The sequence below is a fragment of the Nematolebias whitei genome, chromosome 13, assembly GCF_014905685.2.
Source record: "Nematolebias whitei isolate Nwh7 chromosome 13, NemWhi1, whole genome shotgun sequence".
NCBI lineage: Eukaryota > Metazoa > Chordata > Actinopteri > Cyprinodontiformes > Rivulidae > Nematolebias > Nematolebias whitei.
Window position 1 is genome coordinate 8,123,007 of NC_056510.1, and position 27,217 is coordinate 8,150,223.

Here is a 27,217-nt window from a genome sequence, read left to right on the forward strand (position 1 = left end):
CTATAGAATTTATCAAAAAGAAATGACTTCAGCCTGGCTTTAAGAGTAGACAGAGTCAGCCTCACAGACAGAAACTGGAAGTTGGGTAAATTTTAAGTCCTGATTAAAAAAACATACCGTACATTAGGACTGGAGGCCACATTAATGTCATCCAGAGGAAGTAAAAGGTTAGAAAGTTTTGTTCATAAGATGCTCAGGTCCAATAACCACAACCACTGACTTGTCTGAGTTTAACAAGAGAAAATGAAGATTGAATGAAGATTTTAAGTCTCTTAAACAAGCTTGTAATCTAAGTAACTGAACTTATCAGCTTTCATAGATGAGAATCACTAAGTATTATCAGCATAACGATGACGTGCCTGTTGGGAGCCATTCCTGAAATCTCAATATCATGTTCAAGTCTCTGTACCGAAATATTGGGATCAATTGATTTGCAACAGTTGCAATACACATTTGTAAATACTCATAATTTTTTTAATGAACAAGAGAATGAATCTACGATCAGCCAAAATTCTTGAATCAAGATCAGGTTTCTTAAGTGAAGGTTTAATTACAGCAATTTTAAAACTTTGTGGCACATAACTATTGAAACGGTTTTAATTATGACTTAAAAGTCCTCCAAATACCAAAACTCTTTATTTCTTTAACAAGCTTACATAAGTCTTTTTTTTATGAGGCAAGTTTTTTTTGTTCTCTTTTAATTTTTTTTCATTAACTATAAAGATGCTTTTCAAACAAGTTTTTCTAGAAAATTAAGAGTTTGTATCATATTTAATGCAAATATATTTTAACAGGTGTTGGAAATGACCAGATTTTAAGGAAATGTAATTAATTAATTAATTAGAAATTAATTCTCTCTTAATTCTCTCTTTACAATTCCTTAAAATCTGGTCATTTCCAACACCTGTTAAAATATATTTGCGTTAAATATGATAAAAACTCTTAATTTTCTAGAAAAACTTGTTTGAAAAGCATCTTTATAATTTGTTAAATGCAATTTTATTTATTTATTTTCACAATATAATAAAAGTGATTTAGAGTTGCTTTAATTTGTTTTATTATTCATTTTTAAAGCTATTGAAGATTAAATTATAAAACAAAAGAGAACACACTTACGTTTCTTTAGTCATTGATGTGTGTGATAAATTCAGAGTTGAGTTCTTCCAAATGAAGTTCTACCTCCTTTGTCCATCTCAGCTTCTGTTCTTTATATAGAGTCCTGACTTGGCTGCTGGGAACTTTGTTCAACACAAATAAAACTACATTTCCCACAGGCCCTTGCAATTCTCCCTGAAAGGTCCCCAAACAGAGAGCAGCTGTTCAACAACAATCTGCTCCAAGGAACAATTGGAGGGCCTTTGGTGAGGCCGTCCAATCAGAAGTTTCTGATAAACACAGGACAAAACGATAAACAAGGAGATTGTAACGATCCACAAAGAAAATCTTTAAGTGTTTTGGAGTTTAGAACCCAGATAACATGAAGATCTGCTGAGACAACAGACTCCTCAGTAAAAACCTTTCACAAATCTTTTGTTGTTGTTGCATTTTATTATATAATAGAAAAAAAATACATATATTCAGATGAATATTCAGATAAAAAAGAAAAACAGATACAATTTTTGTTTGTCAAATTATGACTATATTGATATTCTGATTTACACTTTAATGATGTTATTAATTTCAGACTATAAAGCAGAACATTAAATACAGTATAATTATGTTTGCCTTTTGGCAGGTGACATGCTGGAGAGTTATTATTATTTAGTATTTTAGAGAAACACATAAAAATCTGATGGATTTAACTCAGGAAATAAAGCTGATGTATTTGATCTATAACTGATAAAGTTGGGATAAAAACGAATGTAAATAAAAAAAAAAGGCAATAATTTGCACATCACGTAAACCCTTATTCAAATTCAAATATACTTTATTAATCCCAGAGGGAAATTATTTGTTGTAGTAACTTGTTATCCTCATTTCATTAAATTATGCTATAGATACTGATGGCTGTAGGCAGGAAGGATCTCTTGTAAAGGTCCATCCCACAGTGGATCCTAAGAAAGTGGCTGCAGATGCCGTCTGATCTGTCCACCCAGACTCGGCTGGCCTCTTGGTCCTCCGGGTTGTAGGATCGCCCGAATGCCGGGCAGAACTCCTCCCAGAGTGATGGCCACTCCTCCCAGCAGTCTGCAGAGCTCCTCGTCACTGCGGACAGCCAACTGTAGGTGCAGAGGGACAATCCTGTCCTTCCGCTGTCATGAGACGTGTTTCCTGCTAGTTCCAGGATCTCAGTGGTCAGGCACTCGAGCACAGCTGGCAGGTAGATGAGAATGCATCCACAGAACATCCTTTTCAACTCATTTGAGATTTGGGGTTGTAGTTTGAGATATTATGAAAGAAGCTCAGAAACTCTTGGCAAATTAAAAAGTTTTATCAGGAAACTTCACCCGCAGAGGGAAAAGTGGGGAACCTCCCTGGAGCCAGGTCTGGGTGGGGAACTCACCATCAAGTGCCTGCTGGTCAAGTCTTGGCTTCTGGGGTTCGACCTGGCAAAGCCCAAAAGAAAGACAGGATGCCACCTCCACATGGGCCCACCAGCTGTGAGGACCATCAAGGTCAGGTGCAATGCATGCTGGGTGGCAGGTGAGGGAGGTTTCCTGGCCATGAACAGCCGGGCGGCATAGACTAGCTATGGGGACGTGGAATGTCACCTCACTGGTGGGATGGGAGTTTGCTGTGTTAAAACATGCACATAGTTATCTTTACTTATGGATCCTTTCCAGATGTGTAAATTACCCATGCCAGAGGAACTAATATGCACCCCTATACCATCAGAAAGGCATTATTTTGAATTGTACAAGGATTATAGGCTGGATGGTAAATGGTAAATGGACTGCACTTATATAGTGCTTTTCTATCTTATCCAGATACTCAAAGCTCTTTACAACACAATCTGTGCCTCATTTACCCATTCATACAGCACTCTACCATATCTCTACAAAGCTAATTGAACAAATCATTCTAAAGAGACTAATCAGTGCTTTTTCACATTCACACACCAATGGGACACACATCAGAGGCAATGAGAGGTTCAGTGTCTTGCCCAGGGACACTTCTGCATGTGGCTGCTGGTGGATTCGAACCCCCAACTCTTGCATTGGAGGATGACTGCTCTAACCACTCAGCCACAGCCGCCCAATGGTCCAACTCCACTTTCAAATGGAGGGTGCTGCCTTTGTGGTTTCTAAAATAAATTTCAGATTTGGATCTGTCTGACCACAGAACAGTTTTCCACTTCACCTCAGTCCATATGAAATGAGCTTTGGTTCAGAGAAGACGGCAGTAGTTCTGGATGATGTTCACATGTGGCTTCTGCTTTGCCTGATAGAGCTTTAAGCAGCATTTGTGGATGGACCAATAAACTGTGTTTACAGACAATTATCTGTACATGATGGGGAAATTCCTTAGGGTAACATTATTCTGAAAATGTTCCACTATTTCTAGACTCAGCATATTCAGACTGATGAACCTTTGCCCATCTTTACTTCTGGAAGATTCAGCCTCTATATATAATGCTCTTTTCATACACAGCTCTCAGGGTGCATTCACACCAGCCCTGTTTAGTCCGCTTTAGGTCGTTTTCACACCAGATAGTCCGGTAGACTCAGTTCGGGACCAATATTCATGAGCTTTTGTTTACATTTGAGCTGGTGCGTTTGCATTCACACTGCACTGTGCAGTCGAGTCAACCTGTTGAACCAACCTGTTCCCCCGCTCGCCTGTAGGGGCGCTGCACCAAGAACTACTGAAAGAAACGACACAAAAACCTCTGAAGACACGTCTTCTTCTTCTTCTGTAAATAAAAATAAAAACGAAGTGGCATCAAGTTTTAGCAGTTTTAGGAGTTATATTTTGTCATTTTTCAAAAATGGACTCAGCATGAGCAGAAGATGAGACAGAAGACCATGGAGAATATTGTTTTTCACACAAGGCAGCTGAACTCCAGCGCAGTTCGAGTGCAGTGGGAACGTAAACAGACCGGGCCCCGCTCCGCAGGACAAACAAACACGCATTTCTCTGACCTTATATGGAGCCGTCAGCTGCCTTGTGTGAAAAACAATATTCTCCATGGTCTTCTGTCTCATCTTCTGCCCATGCTGAGTCCATTTTTGAAAAATGACAAAATATAACTCCTAAAACTGCTAAAATTTGATGCCATTCTGTTATTATTTTTTTTTAATTTACAAAAGAAGAAGACGTGTCTTCAGAGGTTTTTATGTTTCTTTCAGTAGTTCTTGGTGCAGCGCCCCCACAGGCGAGCGGGGGAACAGGTTGTTTCAACAGGTTGACTCGACTGCACAGTGCAGTGTGAATGCAAACGCACCAGCTCAAATGTAAACAAACGCTCATGAATATTGGTCCCGAACTGAACAGAGTCTACCGGACTATCTGGTGTGAAAACGACCTAATTGACCTGTTGCCAGTAAACCTAATTATTTACAAATTCTCCTCCAGCTGTTTCCTACTTGTATCAGTTTTAGAGCCTTTTGTTGCCATTGGCTCAACTTTATTGAGATGCGTTGCTGCCATAAAGTTTAAAATATTCTTAAATTTGTCACAAAGAAAAAAAAAAATTACTTTCGACCTTTTAATGTGTTTAATTTTTACCAATGTAAATAAATTTTGGGTTTGTAAGGTAGTACAAATACTACCTTTTGTAACTAGCTTTATAGAGCTGTATTCTAGCTTTGTAGAGATCTAGTACAAATAGTTCCACCTTATTTTTATTAAAATTTTACACATCTGAATGTTTTTGGAATTGGAGTTGTAAATCCTTTAAATCAGAAACTCTGCAGGTGTAGGAGTAAATGCTTGGGGTCTGGGCACCTTGTACAGGTGTTTACACTAACCATTCAAAGTTATGTAATAAATGTTGACCGACCTCAATCAAAAGAAATATGTGCGTTCTTTAACAATATTGTGTTCCACTCGCTCAAACAAAGACACAAGAATCTGGTCATTTACATATGCAATTTTGTAAAGTTTATTTTCAGCTTGTGAGCAATAAACAACAGTGTGAAATTATGGCAAATATGAAATATGAATGAATAACCAATGGTATTATTTCAGAAAGTGAATGATGTAAAAAGTCTGAAGACTTTGAGAAGTATTCAATTTGGACTAAAGTTTAGAACTTGGGTAAACTTTATCTTGGATTCATAAACTAATTATAAATGTCTAAAATAACTAAGCTGGCACTTAGTTGTTTTCTCATTAGAAAGAAGATGTTTTACTTCAACTACTGACTTCTTGTCAGCGACTAAATAGCTGTGTTTCCAGGAAAGACAGTTGATTAGCACAAATGTTATAAATTTTGAAGAGTCACTTTGTCTGATCCAAGAAGAGGATAATAAGCACAGAGCATTAATTACCATGCAGTCAGTGTTTTACGGGCGGTCAGGGTATGCTGACTCCCAGATTTGTAGATTAGCACACAGAGAGGGGTGAAAAGACAGTTCTTGTTTCAGAACAGAATGCCAGTACTTGTCCTGATTAGCACAGGGGGAGGGGTAAGAGACACAGTCTCTTGAGGACGCTTTGTCTTTTTGAGGGACGTTGGTTGGATGCTACACTAGGCCTGTCACGATAACAAATTTGGCTGTCTCAGAAAATATTGCGATAAACGATATTATTGTTTGAAATTTAACAATAATTGTCAAATTTTAGAAAAAAATGTTGGTTTGTTTGGAGTGTAGTACCTTTTTTGACCACCTGATGGCAATATAAGACCGTTTGAACCAAAGGATGGATAGTTGAGCAGCATGTCCCTCTTAAAAAATGGGAGGGAGTCCTTGACATGATATGGGCTGACATGGTGACATGGCGGACGCTCGGTGATTTGAGCTCTTTAGCATAGCATTTTTCACACAAAGCTTTTGATAAAAAAACCAGTAAACACGTTCTCAGCTTCTTTTTGCAGAGAAAAACAACTTTTTACACGAAGGCACGGGTTTTCAACCATGAATTTTGGAGCTCGACAAGACGGAGGTTTATTCCCGAGGTCGGCTTGTTAGCTTAGCTTGTAGCATAGCTTGTAGCTTAGCTGCTTTTAACGATCCAAAAAAAAAAACGCGATTTTGGACGGATAGAATGCATTTTAAAGAGAAAAGAGAAAGGGAGGGGTCAGTGAAGAGCACCGGAGTTGAGCCGTGTCATCAGTAGAAAGAGAGAGACACGAAGAAACGATAAAGCCGGAAAATGAAAATGAGGCTGATAATTTTCATTCATCATGCAATTAATTGATTTATTGTTAATTGAGACAGGCCTACGCTACACAGGTCATGTAAAATCTGAGAGGCGGCAGATCTAATCCACTTGTCATGGCTTCAGTATTCCAGCCAATGGACTGCTTGGGTAGAGCCTCAAGAAGCGTCCGAGGGTCCAGATCGGAAAGGCGTTTTTGTACGTACTGTAGGTGAGGACACAAGTCTTGCAGAATAAACCTTCACTGTATCCCTAGAAAGTCAGAAAAATATCCATAAATTACAACACTTCATAGGGATATCTAGTCATTCTTTATTTCTTTATATTTTCCTTTCAAGCAGCCAGATTTTCCTTAATATTTTAACTCTGTCTTGTCCCATAGGTATTTACACTTTTAACTTTTTGGACTTTGTTTTTTATTCACTTATCTTCAATTAAGACAAATTCAATCAGAGAAAGGACATGTAAGCTGCTAACTCACCTTTGGCCAGTCTCCATTGAGCAGCTGCTTTTCGATCAGAAACTGAACTCCTCTCTCAATGGCCAGCTGGTCAGGATGTCTGTTTATAAACAAAAGATATTTCAGTTTTAATAAATTTGTTTCATAATCATTAAGAATCTTAATCAAAACACTCCTTGTACGTGTCGGTAAAAGCTTCACCTGACAGCCATGAGTCCTAGCAAAGCCCAGCAGGTGTTGTGGATCTGAGCAGTGCTGCTCTGGACGTAGCGCCGCAGCTCACACGACTCAAAGTCCTCCCCCCAGCCTCCGTCTGACATCTGCCGGTCCAACAGGAACCGACAAGCCTTCTGCACCTCGTTAGGCACCTCCCTGGTTACAGAGGAAGATTCAGACTCAGTCTGCTCTGCAGGTAAAGTCCTGATTTATTCAGGAGAATCAAGTGTTCTTGAACACGTTCTTTGGTCGTCTTACTCGTTCTCATAAGTGTGATCCATGCAGGCGAAGGCTTCGAGGCCAAACCAGGTTCCATACGTGAAACACACTCCCCAGGACCTGAGGACGAGCAGAACCAGACGGAGTGAGACCTGCTAGTTAGCTATCAGGTGGTAAAACACCAAGTCCAGGCTCACCCTTCCCAGGATCCATCAGGTCTCTGCACCCTCCTGCAGAACTCCAGACCTTCTCTCAGAGTGGATCTGAAGAAGAAATGGATTTTTTTTTTAAATCTGCAAGTAAAACTCAGAAATATTATATGTAAATAAAAAAATGTTGGGCAGATAATTTTTTTTAATGTTCATAGAAAGCTAGGCCACATTCATCTAGCATTTTTGTGTCAGCATTTGAACTTGCAGCAAGTATGCTGTCTGCTTCTTTATCCAACTCACAATTATTTATCTTTCTTACAAACAACCAAACTTTCTTATATTTATTAAAAACGACCAATATTCTTTTAATTTAAATTTTTTTTGCTCGTTTTTAAAACTCTTGACATGTTCATGGACATGACCATTTTCGAAGAAATGTTTTTTGTTTGTGAAACTGCTTACATCATGTTAACTTTGGTATTTTCACAGAGACTGAAACAAATTGTATCATTTTGACAGGCTTGTAAGAAACAGCCTAAAAGTCACAAATCCAAACAGGGTTCAAAGCCTCTTTCTGCTAACCTTGTGCATCCTTTGTGCATAAAAGGCAAAAAACAAAGAAATGAAGCTGTACTGGCTTGAACTTAAAGTGGATTGACAAGCACTGCATCGCATGTTGTGGAACAAGGACAAACTAAAGAAGTAGGTGCTTAATGGTGATAAATGTATAGCAACCCTAGCCAAAAGCCAGAGTAAATCTTAATTCCATTTTAAAATATTACAAGTCAGTCTGGGTGTTTGGAAAGAAAATATAAAGAAATGAGCGATGAATCTGAATGAAGACTTTTTCACTGTCCTGTTCTCGTTGTATACCCTATTTCTTGGGTGCGGTGATCAGGATAGGCCTTCTGGAAGAGCTTCAAAGCCTGCATCACTGATGAGGTACACTCCACGAATGTATGGTCTATCATGACGTTATCTGTTGAAGACAGAAAACAGTGCTAGTAATAAACAAATGTACTATTTTCACACAAGGATTTGACCAGAAGTCATTATCTGCAGTACATTAACAGGGTAAAAGTGAATATCATGAGCAAAGAATCACGTTTGTTTGACTGATTTCTTTGGTTTTATGTTGAATTTAAAGTGAGCTTTTCTGCACAGAAATGAGCAAGATTTGAATTTAATTTCAGGTTACTAAAAAGATTTAGGAGCATAGTAATACAAAACAACTACAGTTGGCACAGATCACGTGAACTTGTGATGCACTGAGGCAACAGGAACCATTATAAAAACTGTCAAACGTCTGCACCCGCATTGGGTTGACTAAGAAAATAAAAATGTAAAAAACATAATAAAATGCTCTTAATATAATATTATGATATTAGAATGCATATAAGCTATAGCAGTGGTTCTCAAACTGGGGTCCCCGGAACCCCAGGGGTCTACAAGCCGGTGCTTGGGGGTCCCCCCCAAAATAAATAAATAAATAAATTTATTATTATTTTACAAGCATGTAGATGTTTAACAAACCATTCAATATACCAAAATGCAGGAAATCACATCCTTTCAGGAAATCACGACTTTTCTGTAATAATTTAAAGAAGTGGCAATATATTTATGTTCATTATGTGAATAGGTAACATTTTTTAAAGTGTTTTTTGGTGCTGTTAATTTTCTCAAAACTGTAATTTTTGGAAGTTGAAATTAAAAATTTTGTTAATTGAGTGTATCTTGAATGAAAAATACCCCATGTTTAAAATGATAAAAATTGTATTAACACTATTAAAGAACAGGTCTCAAGTATTTATGCTACACAAATATTTCCATTGTATTAAAGAGACAAATTGAATACAATTAATAAATAAACATGAGGGTTATGAGGGGTTCCCTGAACCAAAGATTTTGTGAACCCCTGAACTATAGAATGTGTGTAAAAATGCCAGAAAGCTGTATGTGTGTGTGTGTGTGTGTGTGTGTGTGTTACAGGTCCCTTTTGTAAATGAGGAATGAGTCCCCGTGGCTCAATGTAGCTAGCCAGTATAAATATAGGTTGAATGAAAAGTGTGCTACAGATGTAGCAACAGAAGAGAAAAGGGAAAATGTGTCTCCTTTCACAAGTCGGCAAATTTGATCTTATTTATCTCAATGTGAATGTGATCCAACCATTTCTATTCAGAGTCTAGCAGTAAGTATGCTGTAGAGGCAGAATCAACTCCATTGTCCCAGTTGATTCATACAAACAAACAAACAGCTTAAGGGATGGAAGACAAATAATGGTTCGGTCCAATTCATGAAGGGGGGGGTGACCCCTGCATGTATCCGCACCATTTCTGTGTCTTCTCCCGTGATGAAAACATGAATCAAAGGTGTTAGCAGATGGACATTGAAGATGAATTGTGAAGGAAAACAAGCAGTCCACCATCGTGTCTGCGTAGAAATAACTCTAAGAATGACCTGAATGTTGAAGGTAAAGGAGCCCCCCCCCCCCCCTTCTAATATATGTTTTAAAAGGAATGAGTAGACATATGGAGCCAAAGTTTTGGTAGATATGAGGTGAAATGTTAGCCAAGGATGAGATCTTGTAATGCCACTTGATTGTTGATATGTGCTGCTGACTACCATGCTGCTGATTTATTTCATGCTGCTGATTTATTTCATGCTGCTGTGTTTGTTCGTACTCATCTGCTCACATAGTCTCATGTTCGTGCTGCTGTTGTTCGGTGTTTGGTTTTTGTACTATCAGTGCTTGGCACATTCTTGGTTTAGCATATTTCTTAGTTCATATTTTAGATCTTATTACTGGTTTTCCTTTACAATTTATAATTTTGTTGGATGTAACTGGAACCCTGTGTACACAATTCCGTTTCATCACATGTACCGCATGTGATGAGAATGACAGTAAAGAAACCTTGACCTTGATTTTATTCTCTGGTTTATCTGGTTTCTTGTATGAAATTAACATTAACTATGAATTGTACTGTTGTTGTAAAAATATACAAAAATAATTTGTGGCACAGATCCAGTTGGGCTTGCTGTTTATTAAAAAAATTACTTGGCTGTGAGCAGTTGCTTGTTTTGGACGCCATCTTAGCTTCTCCATGATGTCACAAATGTAAACAATGGGCGGGATAGGCAGTGCACACTCTGGTTTCTTATATAACTATGTTTAGACTGACTAAACTTCATTCTGAAGGGTTTAAAATAAAGTTTGAAAGGTTTCAAGAGACTTACCAAATATCTCACAAGGGTTGAGCCATTCCAGGAATTCTCCTCCTCTTGTAATTTCATGTGTGGCGAATCCGCCATCTTTGTTTCTCATGCTCAGCATCTGAAGAACAACAACAGACATGTGACTGAACTGAAATGGAACTGAGATTAGTCCTTGTGTTTGTGCTGCTGTTTTTAATTTTGTAGCAAAGATCACAAGTGAACAGCTGTAGGAATGTGTTGCTATGTTAATGGGCCAACCAGACTTAAACTCCGACCAGTTTGACGAGATAACTGCCGAGCCAAATGGGACCAAGAACACAGCTAATCTCAAATAGCAATTCATGCAAACATTAATTTTACAAACCTTCACACTGTCAATTTAGCATTTATTTGTTTTTTATGCAGCAATGTTGTAATTCTCTAGTCTGCACCAGATGTGCCACAGCTAACCGCTACTGCTATTCTTTGTGTTTGCAAGTCCCATCCAATGTTAAAGAAAACTAGCTCGCCACTTTGAATACCAAAATAAAAATAAACTTTCATGATTTGTTAAAATTTCATGTGTGGCGTAACCGTTTTTGTGTAGGCAAAGGTCATTGAAGAACATTATTGCAGATGGTTCAAATGATTTCTTATAAATATTGTTTCTGGCCAGTGGGACTCAGTAACGCCTGTTTGATGGAATCATCTGGAAGCAGTTGTGTTGTGGCTGTGAGGGGTCCTTGGGGATCGCGGTGGCATTCTTGATGACTGAGCGGCTGTAAAAATCTGATGGGGCACTGAGGTGAGCCAGTTATTGCACTTGAGTGTTTAATTATTCTGTGTAATTTAGCTTTCTGTTTTACATTAATGAGGATGAACCAGAATGAAATATTAAAAGTTGACAAATATAATTGTATCAAACAGTTGCAATCCAGCTATTTTATTTAAAACTATTAACTCTGTTCTAAATGCCCCACATGGTGCTTTTGTGGAGACTTCCCCTGCTGTTTGTGAAAGCTTTTTAAACTTTTTTCTTGAGAAAGTCACTTCTATTAGGGCACAGATCATACCCATTGTGTATGACCCTATTGATACTGTGTCTTGCCCTGCTGTTTTTAATAGCTTTGAATGTGTGACTTTGCAATCCCTGCAGGAGGTCGTTAGTCACTTGAAGCCAACTGGTTCTCCAGATGATGCTATTCCACCTCGACTGTTCAATGAGGTTTTTCATACTATAGGTCTGTCGATCCTTGCTCTTGTTAATAGTAGCTTGTCCTCAGGTGTTGTTCCTGAAAATCTGAAACATGCAGTTGTCCAGCCTCTAATTAAGAAATCAAATTTGGATCCTGCTGTCCTAGCGAACTACAGACCAATTTCAAAATTGCCTTTCATCTCGAAAATTCTTGAGAAGGTAGTTTATAAGCAACTAATGTCCTATCTCATTGAACATAATATTTTAGAGATTTTCCAATCTGGTTTTAGATCACTTCATAGCACAGAGTCAGCTCTCTTAAAAGTTTTTAACGATATATTTTGGGCAACTGATTCTGGTGACTGTGTTGTTTTGGTGTTGTTGGATTTATCAGCTGCTTTTGACACAGTTGATCACAGGATTTTAATTGCTCGTCTGGAACAATATGTGGGCCTTGGTCAAACAGCTCTAGACTGGTTTAAGTCTTATTTGACAAAACGCACTTTTTGTGTCTGTCTTGATGGCAATAGATCATCCTCTGCTCCTCTGTCATGTGGTGTTCCGCAGGGCTCAGTCTTGGGTCCTCTTTTGTTCTTACTGTATCTCCTTCCTCTTGGCTCTGTTTTTAGGAAATACGGGATTGCTTTTCATTGTTATGCTGATGACACACAGATTTATTTACCTTTAAAGAAAGCAGATTCCACTTCTCTTCGGTCTCTGTTTCTATGTTTGGAGGATTTGAAGGCATGGATGGCCCAAAATTTCTTGAAATTAAATGAAGACAAGACAGAGGTAGTGATTTTTGGCAGCTCGAATGAAGACTCTCTGCCTGTTGATTGCTCTTTGGCTCAGTATGTCAGGCCAGTTGTTACAAATTTAGGGGTCAAGATGGATGCTGGTCTTAGGATGGAGTCTCAAATTAAAACAGTTGTAAAGTCAGGCTTTTTTCATTTGAGGCAGCTGGCTAAAGTAAAACCAATTCTTCCCAGACAGCATTTTGAAACAGCAATCCATGCATTTGTGACCACACGGCTAGATTACTGCAATGCACTTTACATAGGTATTAGTGATTCATGTATTTCCCAGCTTCAGAGGGTTCAGAATGCAGCTGCACGACTTTTAACAGGTACACGGAAATTTGACAGTATTTCTCCTGTTTTGGCCTCTTTACATTGGTTGCCGGTGCATTACCGGATTCATTTTAAAATACTTTTATTTGTTTTTAAAGCTTTAAATGGCCATGCCCCTCCATACCTGTCTGAGCTGCTACATTCTTACACACCCTCTCGTTCACTCAGGTCAGCTGACCAGTTGTTTCTGAAGGTCCCGAAGACAAAGCGTAAGCTTAGAGGGGACCGAGCTTTTTCTGTGATAGCTCCCAGGCTCTGGAATGACCTTCCATTGAACATAAGACAGGCCTCTTCAATTGAGGTTTTTAAGTCCCTTCTTAAAACTCATCTTTTTTCTTTGGCCTTTTAGCACAATCTGAGATGTTTTACCTTGTTTTATTGTGTTTGTATTTTATTTTATTATTCTATTCCTGTTTTAAATTTTACCCTTCCATTTTATCATTGTATTGTATTATATAATTGTGTAAAGCACTTTGGTCCTGTTGGGTGCATAAAGTGCTCTATAAATAAAGTTGGTATGGTATGGTATGGTAAAGTTAAAATGGACTCAATCAGGGACTTGTAAAGTCCATGAAAAGATTTTTAACTTCCCTTGACTGGGAAGACCCAGGACACGTTGGAGAGACTATGTCTCTTGGTTGACTTGGGTATACCTTGGAGTCCTCCCAAAAGAGCTAGATGAGATGGCTATGGAAAGAGATGTCTGAGCCTCTCTGCTCAAGCTACTGCCGCCCATGACCCAACTTCGGAACACGCAGAAGATCATGGATGGATGAATGGATGGATGGATGGATGGATGGACGGATGGATGGATGATCAATTAGCCATGGCAACCATTTTGGATCAGATTGATTTCAAAAGGTTTACAGTAATGAATGACCAATGATTTCTTTCTGAGTTCCACTGGAATCTGCACAGGTGATATCAATATATTTTCTTTAACTTACCACATTGACAGCATCAAACAGACGTTCAGAGCTGACACGCTGTCTGATGAAGGGACAGAGCTTCTCCAGCTGCATCAGTGACTTCAGACCTTCTGCTGTGCAGTCTGACACAATCCAGTTAAAGTGACGATTTGTAAAAGGAAAGCCTCCCTAATGCACACAACATGAAATTCATAAGCTATAAATGCAGACAAGTAGTTGCCAAAGCCTCGGACAGTCAGTCAAAACAGTGAGAGAAGGTCATCAGACATGGATGCTTTACAGATATTTTACACATTGTTACCAGATTTTGATAGAGTTTGATAGAAGTCACATTGTTGGTTTGAATGAGGTTGTGTGGTCATATCACCTCCCTGGTACGAGGGGTGTACAAATTTCACAGTGGTCTGATCCTGGAACTAACTGGTACATGAGGATAGTCATACACATTGTGAAGGTTCTGTATGTCCAAGACAAACCACACCAAGGACAGATTGTTGTAATGTACACCAGGGTTTGTAAAATCCCATTAAATATGTGATTGTCATCTGGATTCAGATATTGACCTCTTTACAATACCTCGTGTCATTTGCACTGTCTCTATGACTGGCATCAGCAGCTTTAGCTTCAACTGTCTCAGGGGCCATTTACTGCAGCAGAGAGCTGACTTGCTACAGGTGAGGATATAAGACTCAAGGACTCCAGTCTGCTCTAAATCGCTGGTTGTATTCTGGCCTTGGGTGGCAGTGTGTGAGTGGTTAGAGCAGTCGTCCTTTGATAAAAATGTTGGGAGTTCAATTCCACCAGCAGTCACATGCCGAAGTGTCCCTGGACAGGACACTGAATGCCAGTCACATGCCAAAGTGTCCCTGGGCAAGACACTGAACCTTTCATAGCCTCCAATGTGTGTCCCATTGGTGTATAAATGTGATAAAGCACTGATTATTCTTTGTACAGAAATAGTAGAGTGCTGTATGAATGGGTAAATGAGGGCACAGATTATAGTGTAAAGTACTTTGAGTATCTTCATAAGATAGAAAAGTGCTATATAAGTGCAGTCCATTTCCCATTTCCATTTGCCTTAGTGGGACCCAACAGTTTGCTCATTCTTCCAACCCTGTTATCTTGGTCCCTGGTGGTTGAGCCTTGGCTCCTTTAGTTTGGGCAAGCCAAGCCTAAAAATTAATCAGGAAGCCAAGATCTGTCAAAGTCAGGTGCTATGCAAGCTGGGTGGCAGGCAAGGGTGGGGCCCTGAGCATGCTGATTCCCAGCTACACAAACTGGTTCCAGGGATGTGTACTGTCACTTCACTGGTGGGTAATAAGTCACATTTTGTGTGTGGTTGAGCAATACCTATATTGTTGGTCTCACCTTCGCACACAGCTTGGACTTCGAAAACTAACTCCTGGAGAGGTTCTAGATTCAGTCTTACTCAGGGGTTTTCTTAGGAGAGATGTCTGATTAGTGTAAAGATACAAGCCCCTGTTTTGATGAAGCCATACCCAGTGAAGAAAATGGTAATTTTTCTGCATCTTCAAGGTGCATGAGGTAATGTTCTGACTGCTGTTTGTGCTTATACACCTAAGAACAGTTTGGTTACCTGGCCTTCCTGGGGTCTCTGGATGGTGTTCTGAAAGAGGTTGCAGCTTTCGTCTCTGCTTTTTGCACATGATGTGGTTCTGTTGTTATCTTCTAACCATGACCTAAAGCATGCACTGGGGCAGTTCACAGAGTGTGTGAAGCAGCTAATGATGTCAACCTCTTTAGTACTGAGGCCAACATTCTTAACAGAAAAAAGGTGGATTGCTCCTTTTGGGACATTGGTGGGGTTTTTTCTCCAAGTGGAGAAGTTCAAGTAGCTGGGAGTCACTTTCACAAATAGTGGTAGTTTGGATTGGGAGAAAGATCAACTGACTTAGCAGAACTGACCTGCAGTAATTTAGGCATGTATCTGGTCTGCTGGGGTGAAGGAGACAATTTTAAAGGTGGAGTTTGCCAAGAGAATGGAAAAGCCTGTAGTTAACACTTATTTCCAAAAGAGGGAAGAACATAGAGTGACCTATAAGAGTGCAGGCAGGAGTACACAGGTAGACTACATTCTGTGTAGAAGAGGAAACCTGAGGGACATTGGGGACTGTAAGGTTGTGTCTGTAGGGGAGAGCATGGCCAGACAGCAGAGAATGGTTGTGTGTAGAATGAATGTTGTTGTGAAGAAGAGAAAAGAAGTAAAATCAGAGAAGAAGGTCAAATGGTGGAGGCTGAGGAAGGAAGAATGTTGTGAGCAATTCATAGAGGAGCTGTTAAATGCCTTGTGTTAGAGTTGCATTCAGGCCTATAAAATCTGACCTGTCCCTGCCAGAACCCGTATAATTTTTTTCCGAGCCTGACCTGAAACCGAACAATTAACTGTGATTACAGGCCCGAACCCCCCCACAAAAAGTTTTTTTTTTAAATTAAGCTTTTACTGCTTTTGTAAGCAAACCAGTTTGACATGATTTAAAAACGTATTTCTAAGAAAGGAAGATATAGGATTTCTTGTTTATTAACAAGAGTCAGTGGATTATTATAATTATAATATTATACTTATTCAAGTTTTTAATGGTCGGAGGATGCACACAGCTGATAATCCAAATTGGGTCGTCGGCCACGCACGTCCGCTGATGCAGCAGCTGAGTCCAGTAAAGCTTCAGGTGGGTCGCTGGCAGTGGTCCATCTGAACTTTTTTTAACCTCTTTCAACCAACCGAGCTTGGCCGTGCACATCCACTGATGCAGTAACTGAGTCCAATTAAGCTTGGTCAATCGGTCGCGCACGTCTGCTGATGCAATCAAAAGCCCAACACCGACACAGCCCAACCATCCAGCACACTATGGGCTGGGCCAGGCACAGGCCTGGGTTGGAAATGACAGCTCTACTGGGTAGTAAGAAAGGGCTTCCAAATGACTGGGCTACATCAGCAACACTAAATTTATAGACGGGTAAGAAGGTACTTGGTATGTCAACTGCACAGAGAAAAGATAAGGAAACCTGGTGGTGGAATAGTGAAGTGCAGCTATTCAAAGAAAGAGGTTAGTCAAAAAATGACAGTCATAGAACTGAAGAGAGGAGACAGGATTATAAGGATATGCTATGTAGAGCAAAGAGGGAGGTAGCAAAGGCAAAGCAGACGGCATATAATAAGTTGCATGGGAGGTTGGACACTAAAGAAGGCGAGAAGGACTTGTACCGATTGGCAAGACAGAGGGATTATGCTGGAAAGAATGTGCAACAGATTAGGCTTGTGAATGATAGGAATATTAATGTTCTAACAAGTGAGGAGAGCATGACAGGAAGATGGTAAGAGTATTTTGAGAAAACGAATTAAGAGAATGAAAGAGAAAGAAGAGTCGAGGTCATAGAAACGGTGGGACAAGAAGTGGGAAAGACTAGCGAGGATCAAGTTTGTAAAGCTCTAAAAAGAATGAAGAAAGGGAAAGCAGTAGGACCTGATCACATACCAGTAAAGGTTTGGAAATGTCTAGGAAAGATGGCAGTGAGGTTTTTTTTTTTAACTCAAATATTCAATGGTATATTTGAGGGTGAGAAAATGTCTGAGGAATAAAGGGGAAGTGTTCTGGAGAGCATTTTTAAGGACAAGGATGATGTACAGAGTTGTAGCAACTACAGGTAAATCAAGTTGATGAGGGAGAAGATCTGGGAGAGAGTTAAGGAAGCAAGATTTTGATGAGAGGTGACTATTTGTGAGCAGTAGTATGGTTACATGCCAACAAAGAGCACCACAGAGGCCATATTTGCTTTGAGAATGCTGATGGAGAAGTACAGAGAGGGTCAGAAAGAACTCTATTGTGTATTTGTGGATTTATGAAAAGCATATGGCAGGGTGCCAAGGGAGGTCTGGTATTGCATGAGGAGATCTGGATTCACAGAGAATTATATTAGACTGGTACAGAACATGCATGAGGACATCAGGACACGTTGGACTGGTACAGGACATGCATGGGGACAGCAGGACAGTGGTAAGATGTGCTGTAGGAGTGTCAGATAGCTTCAAAGTGGATTTGAGATTGCATCATGGATGGGCTCTGAGCCCCTTATTGTTTGCTCTGGTGATGTACAGATTAACAGATGAGGCCAGGCAGGAATCCCCGTAGACTATGATGTTTGCAGATGACATTGTGATTTGCGATGAGAGCAAGGAACAGGTGGAAGAGAACGTAGAGCAGGAGGTATGCACTTGAAAGAAGAGGAATGAAAGCCAGCCATAGTAAGACAGAGTACATGTTTGAATGAAAAGGAGACAGGTGGAACAGTGAGGCTACAAGGAGCAGAGGTCACAAAGGTGCAGGACTTCAAGTACTCAGGGTCGACTGTCCAGGTAAATAGGGAGTGTGGTAAAGAGGTGAAAAAGAGTCCATGCAGGATGGAATGGATGGAGAAAAGTTTCAGGGGTGATTTGTGACAATAGGGTGTCAGCAAATGTCAAAATAAAAGTTTACAAGACAGTGGTGAGACCAGCTATATTGTATGGTCTGGAGACAGAGTCATGGAGAAAAAGACAGGAGAAAGAACTAGAAGTGTCAGAAATGAAGATGTCATGGTTCTCCTTAGGAGTGACAAGGCTGGATAAGATTAGGAATGAGCTCATCAGAGGTACAGCACAGGTTGAACAACTGGGAGATAAAGTTAGAGAGGCCAAACTGAGATGGTTTGGACATGTCCAAAAGACGGACAATAGTTTTGACATGTCCAGAGGAGGGACAGTGGGCATATTGGTAGAAGGATGTTAGAAATGCAGCTGCCTGGAAAGAGAGAAAAAGAAAGAACAAAGAGTAGATATATGAATGTAGTTAAGAGAGGACATGGAGGTAGTTGGAGTAAGGAAAGAGGACGCAGAGGACAGAGTGAGATGGAGAATGACTCACTGTGGCGACCCCTGAAGAGGGAAAAGCCGAAAGAAGAAGAATTTGAATGAATCTAATATTTACTTGTGACCTCAGTTTTTTTTTCTCATTTAGGATTACATTTATTAAAAATAAAAGTCACAGAGTGTTTATGATGTAATGTTGGTTGTACCTTGTTCATATGCCTGTAGTATTTCTCGTAATCAGGAGCGTTCTCGTCTATCTGCATGAGTAGAAGAAGTGTTTTGTCATCAGAAACCATTTGCATTAAATTTCTGGATGTTCATGTTGGACAGTTTTGATATTTAGCAGAAGCAAAATTGTTCACCTTCGTTAACAAAATCAGTTGTTGAAAAGAAGCATGTTTGCTGTACCTGTGTGATTGTGAGAAAGTGATGGCTCTTACAAAGACAGTCAGATAGTTTGGGGTCATCCTGAGCTCCAGCCTGTAAAAACAAGTAAATGGTAAATGGAATGTACTTATATAGCGCCTTTCTATCTAATCAAGATACTCAAAGTGCTTTACAACACAATCTGTGTCTCATTTACCCATTCAAACAGCACTCTACCATATCTCTACAAAGCTAATTGAACAAATCATTCTAAAGAGACTAATCAGAGCTTTATCACATTCATACACTGATGGGACACATCGGAGGCAATGAGAGGTTCAGTGTCTTGCCCATGGACACTTCGGCATGTGACTGCTGGTGGATTCAAACCCCCAACTCTTGCATTGGAGGACGACTGCTCTAACCACTCAGCCACAGCCGCCCCAAGTAAACAACAACAACAAAAAAAAACAAGCTTTTTTTTATATATATAATCAAAGATTATCAAGTAAATGCAAGCAACATTTTTAATGTTACCTCAAGAAAAGCCTGAATAATGAAACTTGTTTCCCAAAGTTGACATCCGTTGGTCGACTGTGTGACAGAAACATTACAAACAAAGTTTGAACATTTATTTGAAAAAGCATTGTTTTTTTGAGGAGTCTATTTTGACATGAACATATAGAGTGCAACAGTACCAGCAAAAAGCAAATTCCCACCTGCATTTTCATGCCATCCAACCCCATCCTAGAATAAAGAAAACTCGTTAATTGTCAACTTTATCAATGTTTTTATATATTTTGCTAACAATTAGAATTGCCCAAAAATTTGCACATCATGATTTACTGGTACTACCTCTGGGTACTATGAACTAAAACTCATTTGGAATATTTTGGGATGCTTTCCCACAAAATAATGCAATTTTTTCATTGAAATATTGAAATAAATAAATTGGGTGGAGCTGTTTGTAGAGCTGCCACTTCTCAGCGAGAAAGTCGCCTGATCGAATCCCATCCGGGGGCCTTTCTGGGTGGAGTTTCCATGTTCTCTCCGTGCATGTGTGGGTTTTCTCCAGGTACTCCGGTTTCCTCCCACAGACCAAAAACATGCAAGTTAGACTGATTGGTAACTCCAAATTGTCCCTGAGTGTGAGTGAGAGAGTGAATGGTTGTTTGTCTCTTTTGTCTCTGTGTCCATGTGATGGACTGGAGACCTGTTCAGGGTGTCCCCCTCCTCTCACACAGTGATCACTGGATATGGGATCCAGTGACCCCCCACGACCCGGACATGAAGAAGCGGGTAAAGACGATGGATGATGAATGGATATTGCAAGCTTCTGCATGGTGGTGCATTGTATTCCACTTGTCTGCAACTGTTGGAGAATATTTGTCTATTTTCTTGCAATTTTGAGTTATCAAAGTTTCTCTTGCAAGTTGACTGAAATCTGAGTGGTTGCAATCAAGTGACCAGAAAGCAGTACAGCTACGTCTTGAGCTCCAAATTTTTGAAAACCAAAACTGTTTTTTATGGCGTTCAAAACTGTTCCCCCTAAAAATAAGTAAACCAACTCCTTGAAATAACTAAATCTAAACATACTGAGACAAACAGCAGCCAGGTAAGAGCTATGAGAATCAACAAAAATCAATGTACATGTGATGCTGCTCAAGCTTTTGTAAATGTTACTGAAGAGCAGCAGACTGACCAGATGTAGTCGGGGATAGTGGACACATGGCCCTGAAACCCTGGAGAAGAAGGGCCGTCCACATACCAGTGAACCAACATGCTCAAGGTCTTGGGGATCTATAATTAATTTCAGAAGGATTAAATCCACAGTATCAGTTCTTTGTTTTTAAGTCATGATGTATGAGCTTATCTTACCGCTCCAATGTTCAAATAAGTGGTGAGGCGGTCATGACCCTTGATGTGCTCGTACATCGTTTTCAGAGCCATTTCTCTCAGGGTGGTGCTATGGTAGCCTTCATAGACATTCAACACCACTGCCAGAGTAAAACAAAAGTCACAAAGTTATCTGCATGACATCAATGGGCATACATATGGTGTGTTGTGCATGCTTACTGTAGATGAACTCCAGCAGTTTGCTACGAGGTACAGTCAGGTCACATGCTGCCACATTGTTCTTCTGAGCGGGCCAGTTAATGGTGGCATAGTCCTGGACGTAAAGCTCCTGAAAGGCAAACAATGTGAAATCACTCAACAAACGTTGATATCTAGGATCTGATGAAAAATGATGGCCAAAAAAGTGGCCTTCCTGTAATCGACTTATAGTAAATGGACTGCACTTACTGTATATAGTGCTTTTCTATCTTATCAAGATACTCAAAGTGCTTTACAACACAATCTGTGCCCTCATTTACCCATTCATACATCACTCTACTATAGCTATACAAAGAATAATCAGTGCTTTATCACATTCATACACCGATGGGACACACATCAGAGGCAATGAGGGGTTCAGTGTCTTGCCCAGGGATATTTTGACATGTAACTGCTGGAGGAGTCAAACCCCCGACTCTTGCATTGGAGAGCGCCTGCTCTAACCACTCAGCCACAGCCGCCCAGTACAACTCAGAAGTATGGACTCAACACATCCCTAAAATTGTCAAATTACAAAGTGTTACAGCTGAAAAAATATGAACTCGAAAGCCTTAATGGACCTTAAATTCATGTTAGTGGTCCGAACAAAAATATTAGTCATTTTGGACCATAAGAAATTTAAATAGAAAATGTATACAGAAATGTTGAAGGGTGCCGATGCAGCTTCAGTCTCAGACTGCCATCAACTTTCTGCTAGAAACTCAAGTGGGAATTTAGAAATTATTTTGTAATGATCGAAGCGCCAAACTCAAGGCCCGAGGGCCAAATGTGGCCCTTGTTAACGTTACCGGGCTACCAAAATGATCTTTTAAAACATATTTTAATTGCTTCTCATTTACTTTAAAAGCTTAGCTTACTTTATTTAGTGCAGACTTCTCATGATCATTGGTTAACCCTGAAGCCAAGAAAATTAGATTGAAAATTTTCAGTAATCTTTGATTTTTGAAACGGAAAGAGCCACAGAGAACGTCAAATTGTATTGATGAACCTCTTGATGAGGAAGCTGCAACCAAGAAAAAATGTCAAATATCTGACTGGAGTTAGTGTGACTGAAACTGCCCCTTTGTTTGAAATGTTTTTAATTTAGTCCCTTTTTTAACCAAGTTTGAAACCTTCATCTGGGATAGAATTGCTGACGTTGTGATGTTTAAACTCTAGTTGTGCCAGTGGCTCGCTGGAATTGCCACGGTAACCATACATACCTGCATCTGTAATGTCTTGACAGTACTACTAATAAGACAGACAGACAAAAATGTAGAGTAGAACGTAAACCTACCATGGAAAAACTAAGTTGTATTGGAAAAATAATCCTGAATCCTCAGTAGCAGAAGTCGCTGATGGTCACATGACTTTTAATGCATCTATAGAGTTTTATGTAGGATATATATTAACGTTTTGAAGAGAAAAGGAGCTCAGATACAATGGAAGTCAATTGGAGTTTGGGTGTGTGCATCCTGATGTCTGGAGTGAATTGCAAAAAAAAAAACCAACCTAGTCCTACAGGAGTGAGAGACACATTGGATGAAAGAAGACCAAATCTAGGTTTCAATGTTGGGGGGGCTAAGAAATTATGTTTATAAAGTTTAGAAAGTTCAAAAAAACAACATTATGACATTATTACAATAAGATGAAGGTTTTAAAACAGTTAAAATGTCAATTCAGTCAAATAAAGTACAACTGTCTGTGAACTATTTCAACTTTGAAGGATGTTTCTACAGTTAAGTACATCGGAGCTATGGAGGCTGGGTTTTACACATTAGCCAAAATGACATTGTTGTTTGTGGAATTTTTGTTTCTAAATTTAGTCTACGCCACAACATAAAATATAACACACTGTTCCTGATCAGTCGTTTTTTTCAAAGTGAGTCAAATTAGCTCTGAAAATGGACATATAACAGGTGAATTTTAATTTTATGAAACAACGTTTTTTTTTATTCCAACTGAGAGAACAAGCACCAGACGTCAGATGCTTTTGATAGTTTGACGTTTTAAATCATTACGATAAACTTGTTGCAAGCAAACGGAGCAGCTGCAATCATGTCATGTTGTTGGTAAGGACACTCGAATGGTCAGGCTCAATGTTACTGCTAACAGTAACAAGCAAGGCTCACTCTCATGGTTCATGGTGAGATAAGCACCTGTCTGAGGCTGAGAATCAGAGGGTCTTCCTTTGCAGTCAGTCTGACAGCGTAACAGTAACTCATAGGCAGGTAGACATGCCTCAGGTAGCACCACAAGGATGAGGGGTGGGCTGGCATCCAACTGGGAAGCAGCCTGAAACATAAAACACATCCCTGATCTGAACAAGACTTTTACACAACATTGTATACTTGTCTCACACATCAGCAGTAAAGAAATGCCATACTTTTTGCCATATAAGTCGCACCTTTTTGCATAGATTTGCATGTCCTGCGACTTATACACTGAAGCGATTAATATAAGTTTTTTCCCCCATACTTATAACCCGATTTTTGGATGAGATCTGACCATTTCATTCATTTTGACATAAAAATATATTAAACATTACCGTTTGCAGCCACTAGAGGGCCTTGGACCATTATGGCAAGCCAAGTGTCCCATTCAAAGGTAAAAGTGACTATTAATGAGACACTTGGCTTGCCATAGAGCCACCATCATCTCGCTCCAGAACTCCAGGAGCAAACATCAAATCAACTGCATTTCACTTTGCCGCCCAGGCGAAATGCATCAGATTTGACCATTAAAGTGCATTTCTTAAGGAAAAGTGAAACTGAGACACACCTTTGCTATAATGTTGAGCAAACAAATAACTGTTTTTAAGATTTAATCTAGTTAAATTCTTGTTAAAGTCCTCCCGTGCACACTTCTGCGGCTGCCATTTAGCAGCCTATCGATTTTTGGCACACCAGCCCGCATTTCTAGGTTGTCAGCGGTGACGCATAATAGATGCGACTTATATGGTGAAGCAACTTATTTATATTTTTTCCCACTTTATTAGACATTTTTGGACTGATGTGACTTATACGGCGGTGCGACGTGTACGGCGGAAAGTACGGTAAAGAAAGCTGGTAGAAGACAACATTACAGACTGGCTTTAACTTACCACAGCTCTGGAAATAATGAATTAAATCCATCCCAGCTGTAGACATTTAAAACAGCCAACAAGAACCTGCCCCATGTTGGAATCCCGACGGCACCACCTAATCACAAATCAGCATAAAAAAAAAAAAAAAACAATTTCAAAATACTGTCACTACAGAAATATTTTTTTTTTTCTCACAGCGATGACCAGAACAGATATCTACAACTTTATCAGCATACTTATGCAAAAATGTTGCAGACAAAACGTAGATTTGAGGTTGGCTAAAGATGGCTGAGGCCACCATTGGCCCCCAATTGGCTATGCAACTGGTGACATGGTACAAAGGAAGTGGAAGGAAATTTACATTCATATCTTTGAAAAACATGAGTTGTTTTAAAGACAATCTTTTTTAAAAGTCTGTTTATCATCACTGACACGGTGTGTGAGATTATTCAAACCTTTTTTGTGCAGGTTGTTCCGAGCACGGACCAGATCTGGGTCATTAGGATTCACTCCCAGGATCCTCATTGTGATGTAGTTCAGTGCTGTTCCCAACACTGTAGATTTATCTTCAATATGTCTAAAGAATCCACAAAAATCTGCTGTTATGTTTTACGCTTTTAGCATAAAAGTTATGTTTCTTAAAGCTTTTTGTTTTACAACAACCCCAATTGCAAAATGTTAGAAGTGTAAAATGTAAATTAAAAAAAAAATTGCAAAAACTTGCACATCTGACAAACTCATATTTTATTCAAAATGGAACTTAGTAAACATTTGCATTTAAGGAACATTTCAAGATGTTTACGTTGCCCATGCCAGAGGAACTAATACACCCCCATACCATCAGAGAGACATGCTTTTGAGCTGTGCGTTGAATACAGGCTACATGGTCCGTTTCCTCTTTCCTCTTTTTGGTTGGTTCTAAAAAGATCAGCAGATTTGGATCTGTCTGACCACAGAACAGTTCTGGACTTCACCCCATTTGAAACAAGTTTTGGTCCAGAGAAGATGGCAGCAGTTCTGGATGGTGTTCACATGCGGCTTCTTGTTTGCCTGATAGAGCTTTAAGCATAAGTTGTGAATGGACCGGTGAACGGTGTTTACAAACCATGATCGGTGGAAGTGTTTCTGAGCCCAGAACAGAACCAGAACGGTTTCAAATGCAGTGGTCCCTGAGGGCCCGAAGATCACGACCATCCAAAATTGACTTTCATCCTCCTCCTTTGAGCCCAGAGATTTCTACAGATTCTTCTAATCTTTATTTATTTATTTATTATTTTATTAACCTTTTATTTAAGCAGGCAAATCCCATTGAGATCACAGATCTCTTTTGCAAGGGAGGCCTGGGTTTTTCTTCAGAACTCAATATTTTGATGACATTAAGAAAAGGAGATTCCAAGTCTTTCCAGTTGTTTTTGTGGAGGAACATTATTTAGACCGTTTCACAAACACTCCTGTGTTTGGCTTATTCTGAATCCATATCCAAACGTGACAGTTTTAGTTTGTAGTCCAGATGTGGTTCAATCTTCATGAAGCCCAGAAACCTATATCCTATTCCCACGCTCCCAGGTGCTTCACACTTGACTGCGTGGAGGTCATGTCTTGAAGACAGATCTTCATCAACTGCAAAAAGCAGAAACCCTATGGTTCCCACAAACTACTGATTACAGTTTTTAAATTTATAGTCCAAGAATGTGACGATGCCAACAATCCTGTACTGTCAGAAAGAATCTCTTCTTTGCTTGGTGTCCTCACTGTCAGAATGTTTAAGTGTTGGGAGAAGGAATGAACCTTTCCCACCTTCTTTCACTGCTTCCTAAACCTGAAGTCTCCACAAATCAGATAGAAACATGTTCTTACAGCCGGTGAATATCAGTGAGTAGATTGTAAGATAAAATGTTTGATGTTGACGTACAGTCCCCAACCTCCATCCGACAGCTGGACAGAGCGAAGGTACCTCACCATCTCCTTCTTCCAGGGCTGCGGCAGCTGGATCTTAGTCACATGACACACAACAAGAAGACCTGGGAATATCAACAGACAACCAAAGGTCTGCATCACCGTCCACTCCATTTGAATGTAGTTCAGTTAGAATGGAAGTGCTGCAGATATTTACCTTAAGAGTAAAACAGGAGAGTGATGCATCTTACCTGGCATAAATAAGAGGGGTCCGCCAAAGTCCCCCACCCAGCTACCGTCCTCCGCCTGGAGCTGACTGTAGAAGTTCATGCCTTTCATAGCTGCATCAAAAGCTGTTTGTGCAGCCGGGGAGTCAGGAACAAACTTGCTCTGTGGAGAGATCCAGATTACTTTTCATGAGTTTGTTGTTTCACCTACAAATAACACAAAAAAGCTTGAAATCTGTAGATGAAACCTTCAAGTTACATCAGCGAGGGTCTCACCTGGTGTTTAAACACTGCACAAACACCAGACTGCGTCACTGGTTCATGGCGGAGTGGCACAAAAAACTGAACTGTGAGAAGAGGAGGCCTCTCCAGCGAGTTTTAATGACTGCTCAGCCAATTTCTGCAGCACCTTTCTCTTGTTTACAAGATATTTACAACAGTGGGGTCAACAGGAGGGCCCACATCTATAAAACTGATGGTCCTTTTGGGGACCAAAACCTGGTCCTAAAATAGTGGAACACCATTTTTAAATTGGGGCTAAGGTGTGAATTGAGTTTAGGTTTATTTAATGATTCACAAAACATTTAAATTTCAGTTTTTAACAGTGTTTTATTGTGACAGGGAAATGATTGAAACGTACAGTGTCCAAACCCAGAGAATGAGCTTCCAGCATAGTGTGCTCTCTGCCCAGGGTTTCCTGATCCTCCACATATTCCCAGCTGTGCCGGTTCTCCACAGAGATCAGCCTCCAGCGACTCAGGTCTGTGACAGGTTCTGTTTTATACGGTCCACCTCGCCTCCTCACAGGCCTGAAACAGGGAGAAACCACAAATATGAAATCCTGCTCTGCCCACATTTCCAGATTTACAGCGCCACTTCCAAAAAGGAGTCAAAGTGTGTAAAGTGTAGTAATAATAATAATAATAAT

At 39.8% G+C, this 27,217-nt stretch overlaps 2 protein-coding genes across 2 annotated transcripts in view; both read right to left on the reverse strand.

Moving 5' to 3' along the window:
- LOC119419509 (lanosterol synthase) overlaps positions 1-1,186 on the reverse strand; it is a 64,243-nt gene extending 63,057 nt beyond the window's left edge. The window contains exon 1 of the mRNA XM_037686844.1: positions 1,117-1,186. Within this exon, the coding sequence (XP_037542772.1) occupies positions 1,117-1,130 (14 nt within the window). The 5' untranslated portion in view covers positions 1,131-1,186. The remainder of the gene's footprint in view (positions 1-1,116) is intronic.
- A 5,192-nt stretch (positions 1,187-6,378) lies between these two features.
- Positions 6,379-26,977, reverse strand: LOC119419797 (lanosterol synthase-like). Its single transcript, XM_037687180.1, has 21 exons — positions 26,930-26,977; positions 26,314-26,452; positions 26,079-26,187; positions 24,622-24,743; positions 24,185-24,281; positions 23,241-23,376; positions 21,064-21,172; positions 20,866-20,984; positions 20,690-20,787; positions 19,707-19,734; positions 19,525-19,581; positions 19,030-19,101; positions 18,828-18,878; positions 13,776-13,925; positions 10,546-10,642; positions 8,185-8,290; positions 7,357-7,422; positions 7,199-7,279; positions 6,926-7,096; positions 6,746-6,824; positions 6,379-6,516 (listed from the first exon to the last, which is right to left on the reverse strand). Exons 1-21 carry the CDS (start codon positions 26,960-26,962, stop codon positions 6,379-6,381), a joined length of 2,058 nt encoding a protein of 685 aa, XP_037543108.1. The 5' UTR covers positions 26,963-26,977.
- Between the last annotated feature and the right edge of the window lie 240 nt (positions 26,978-27,217).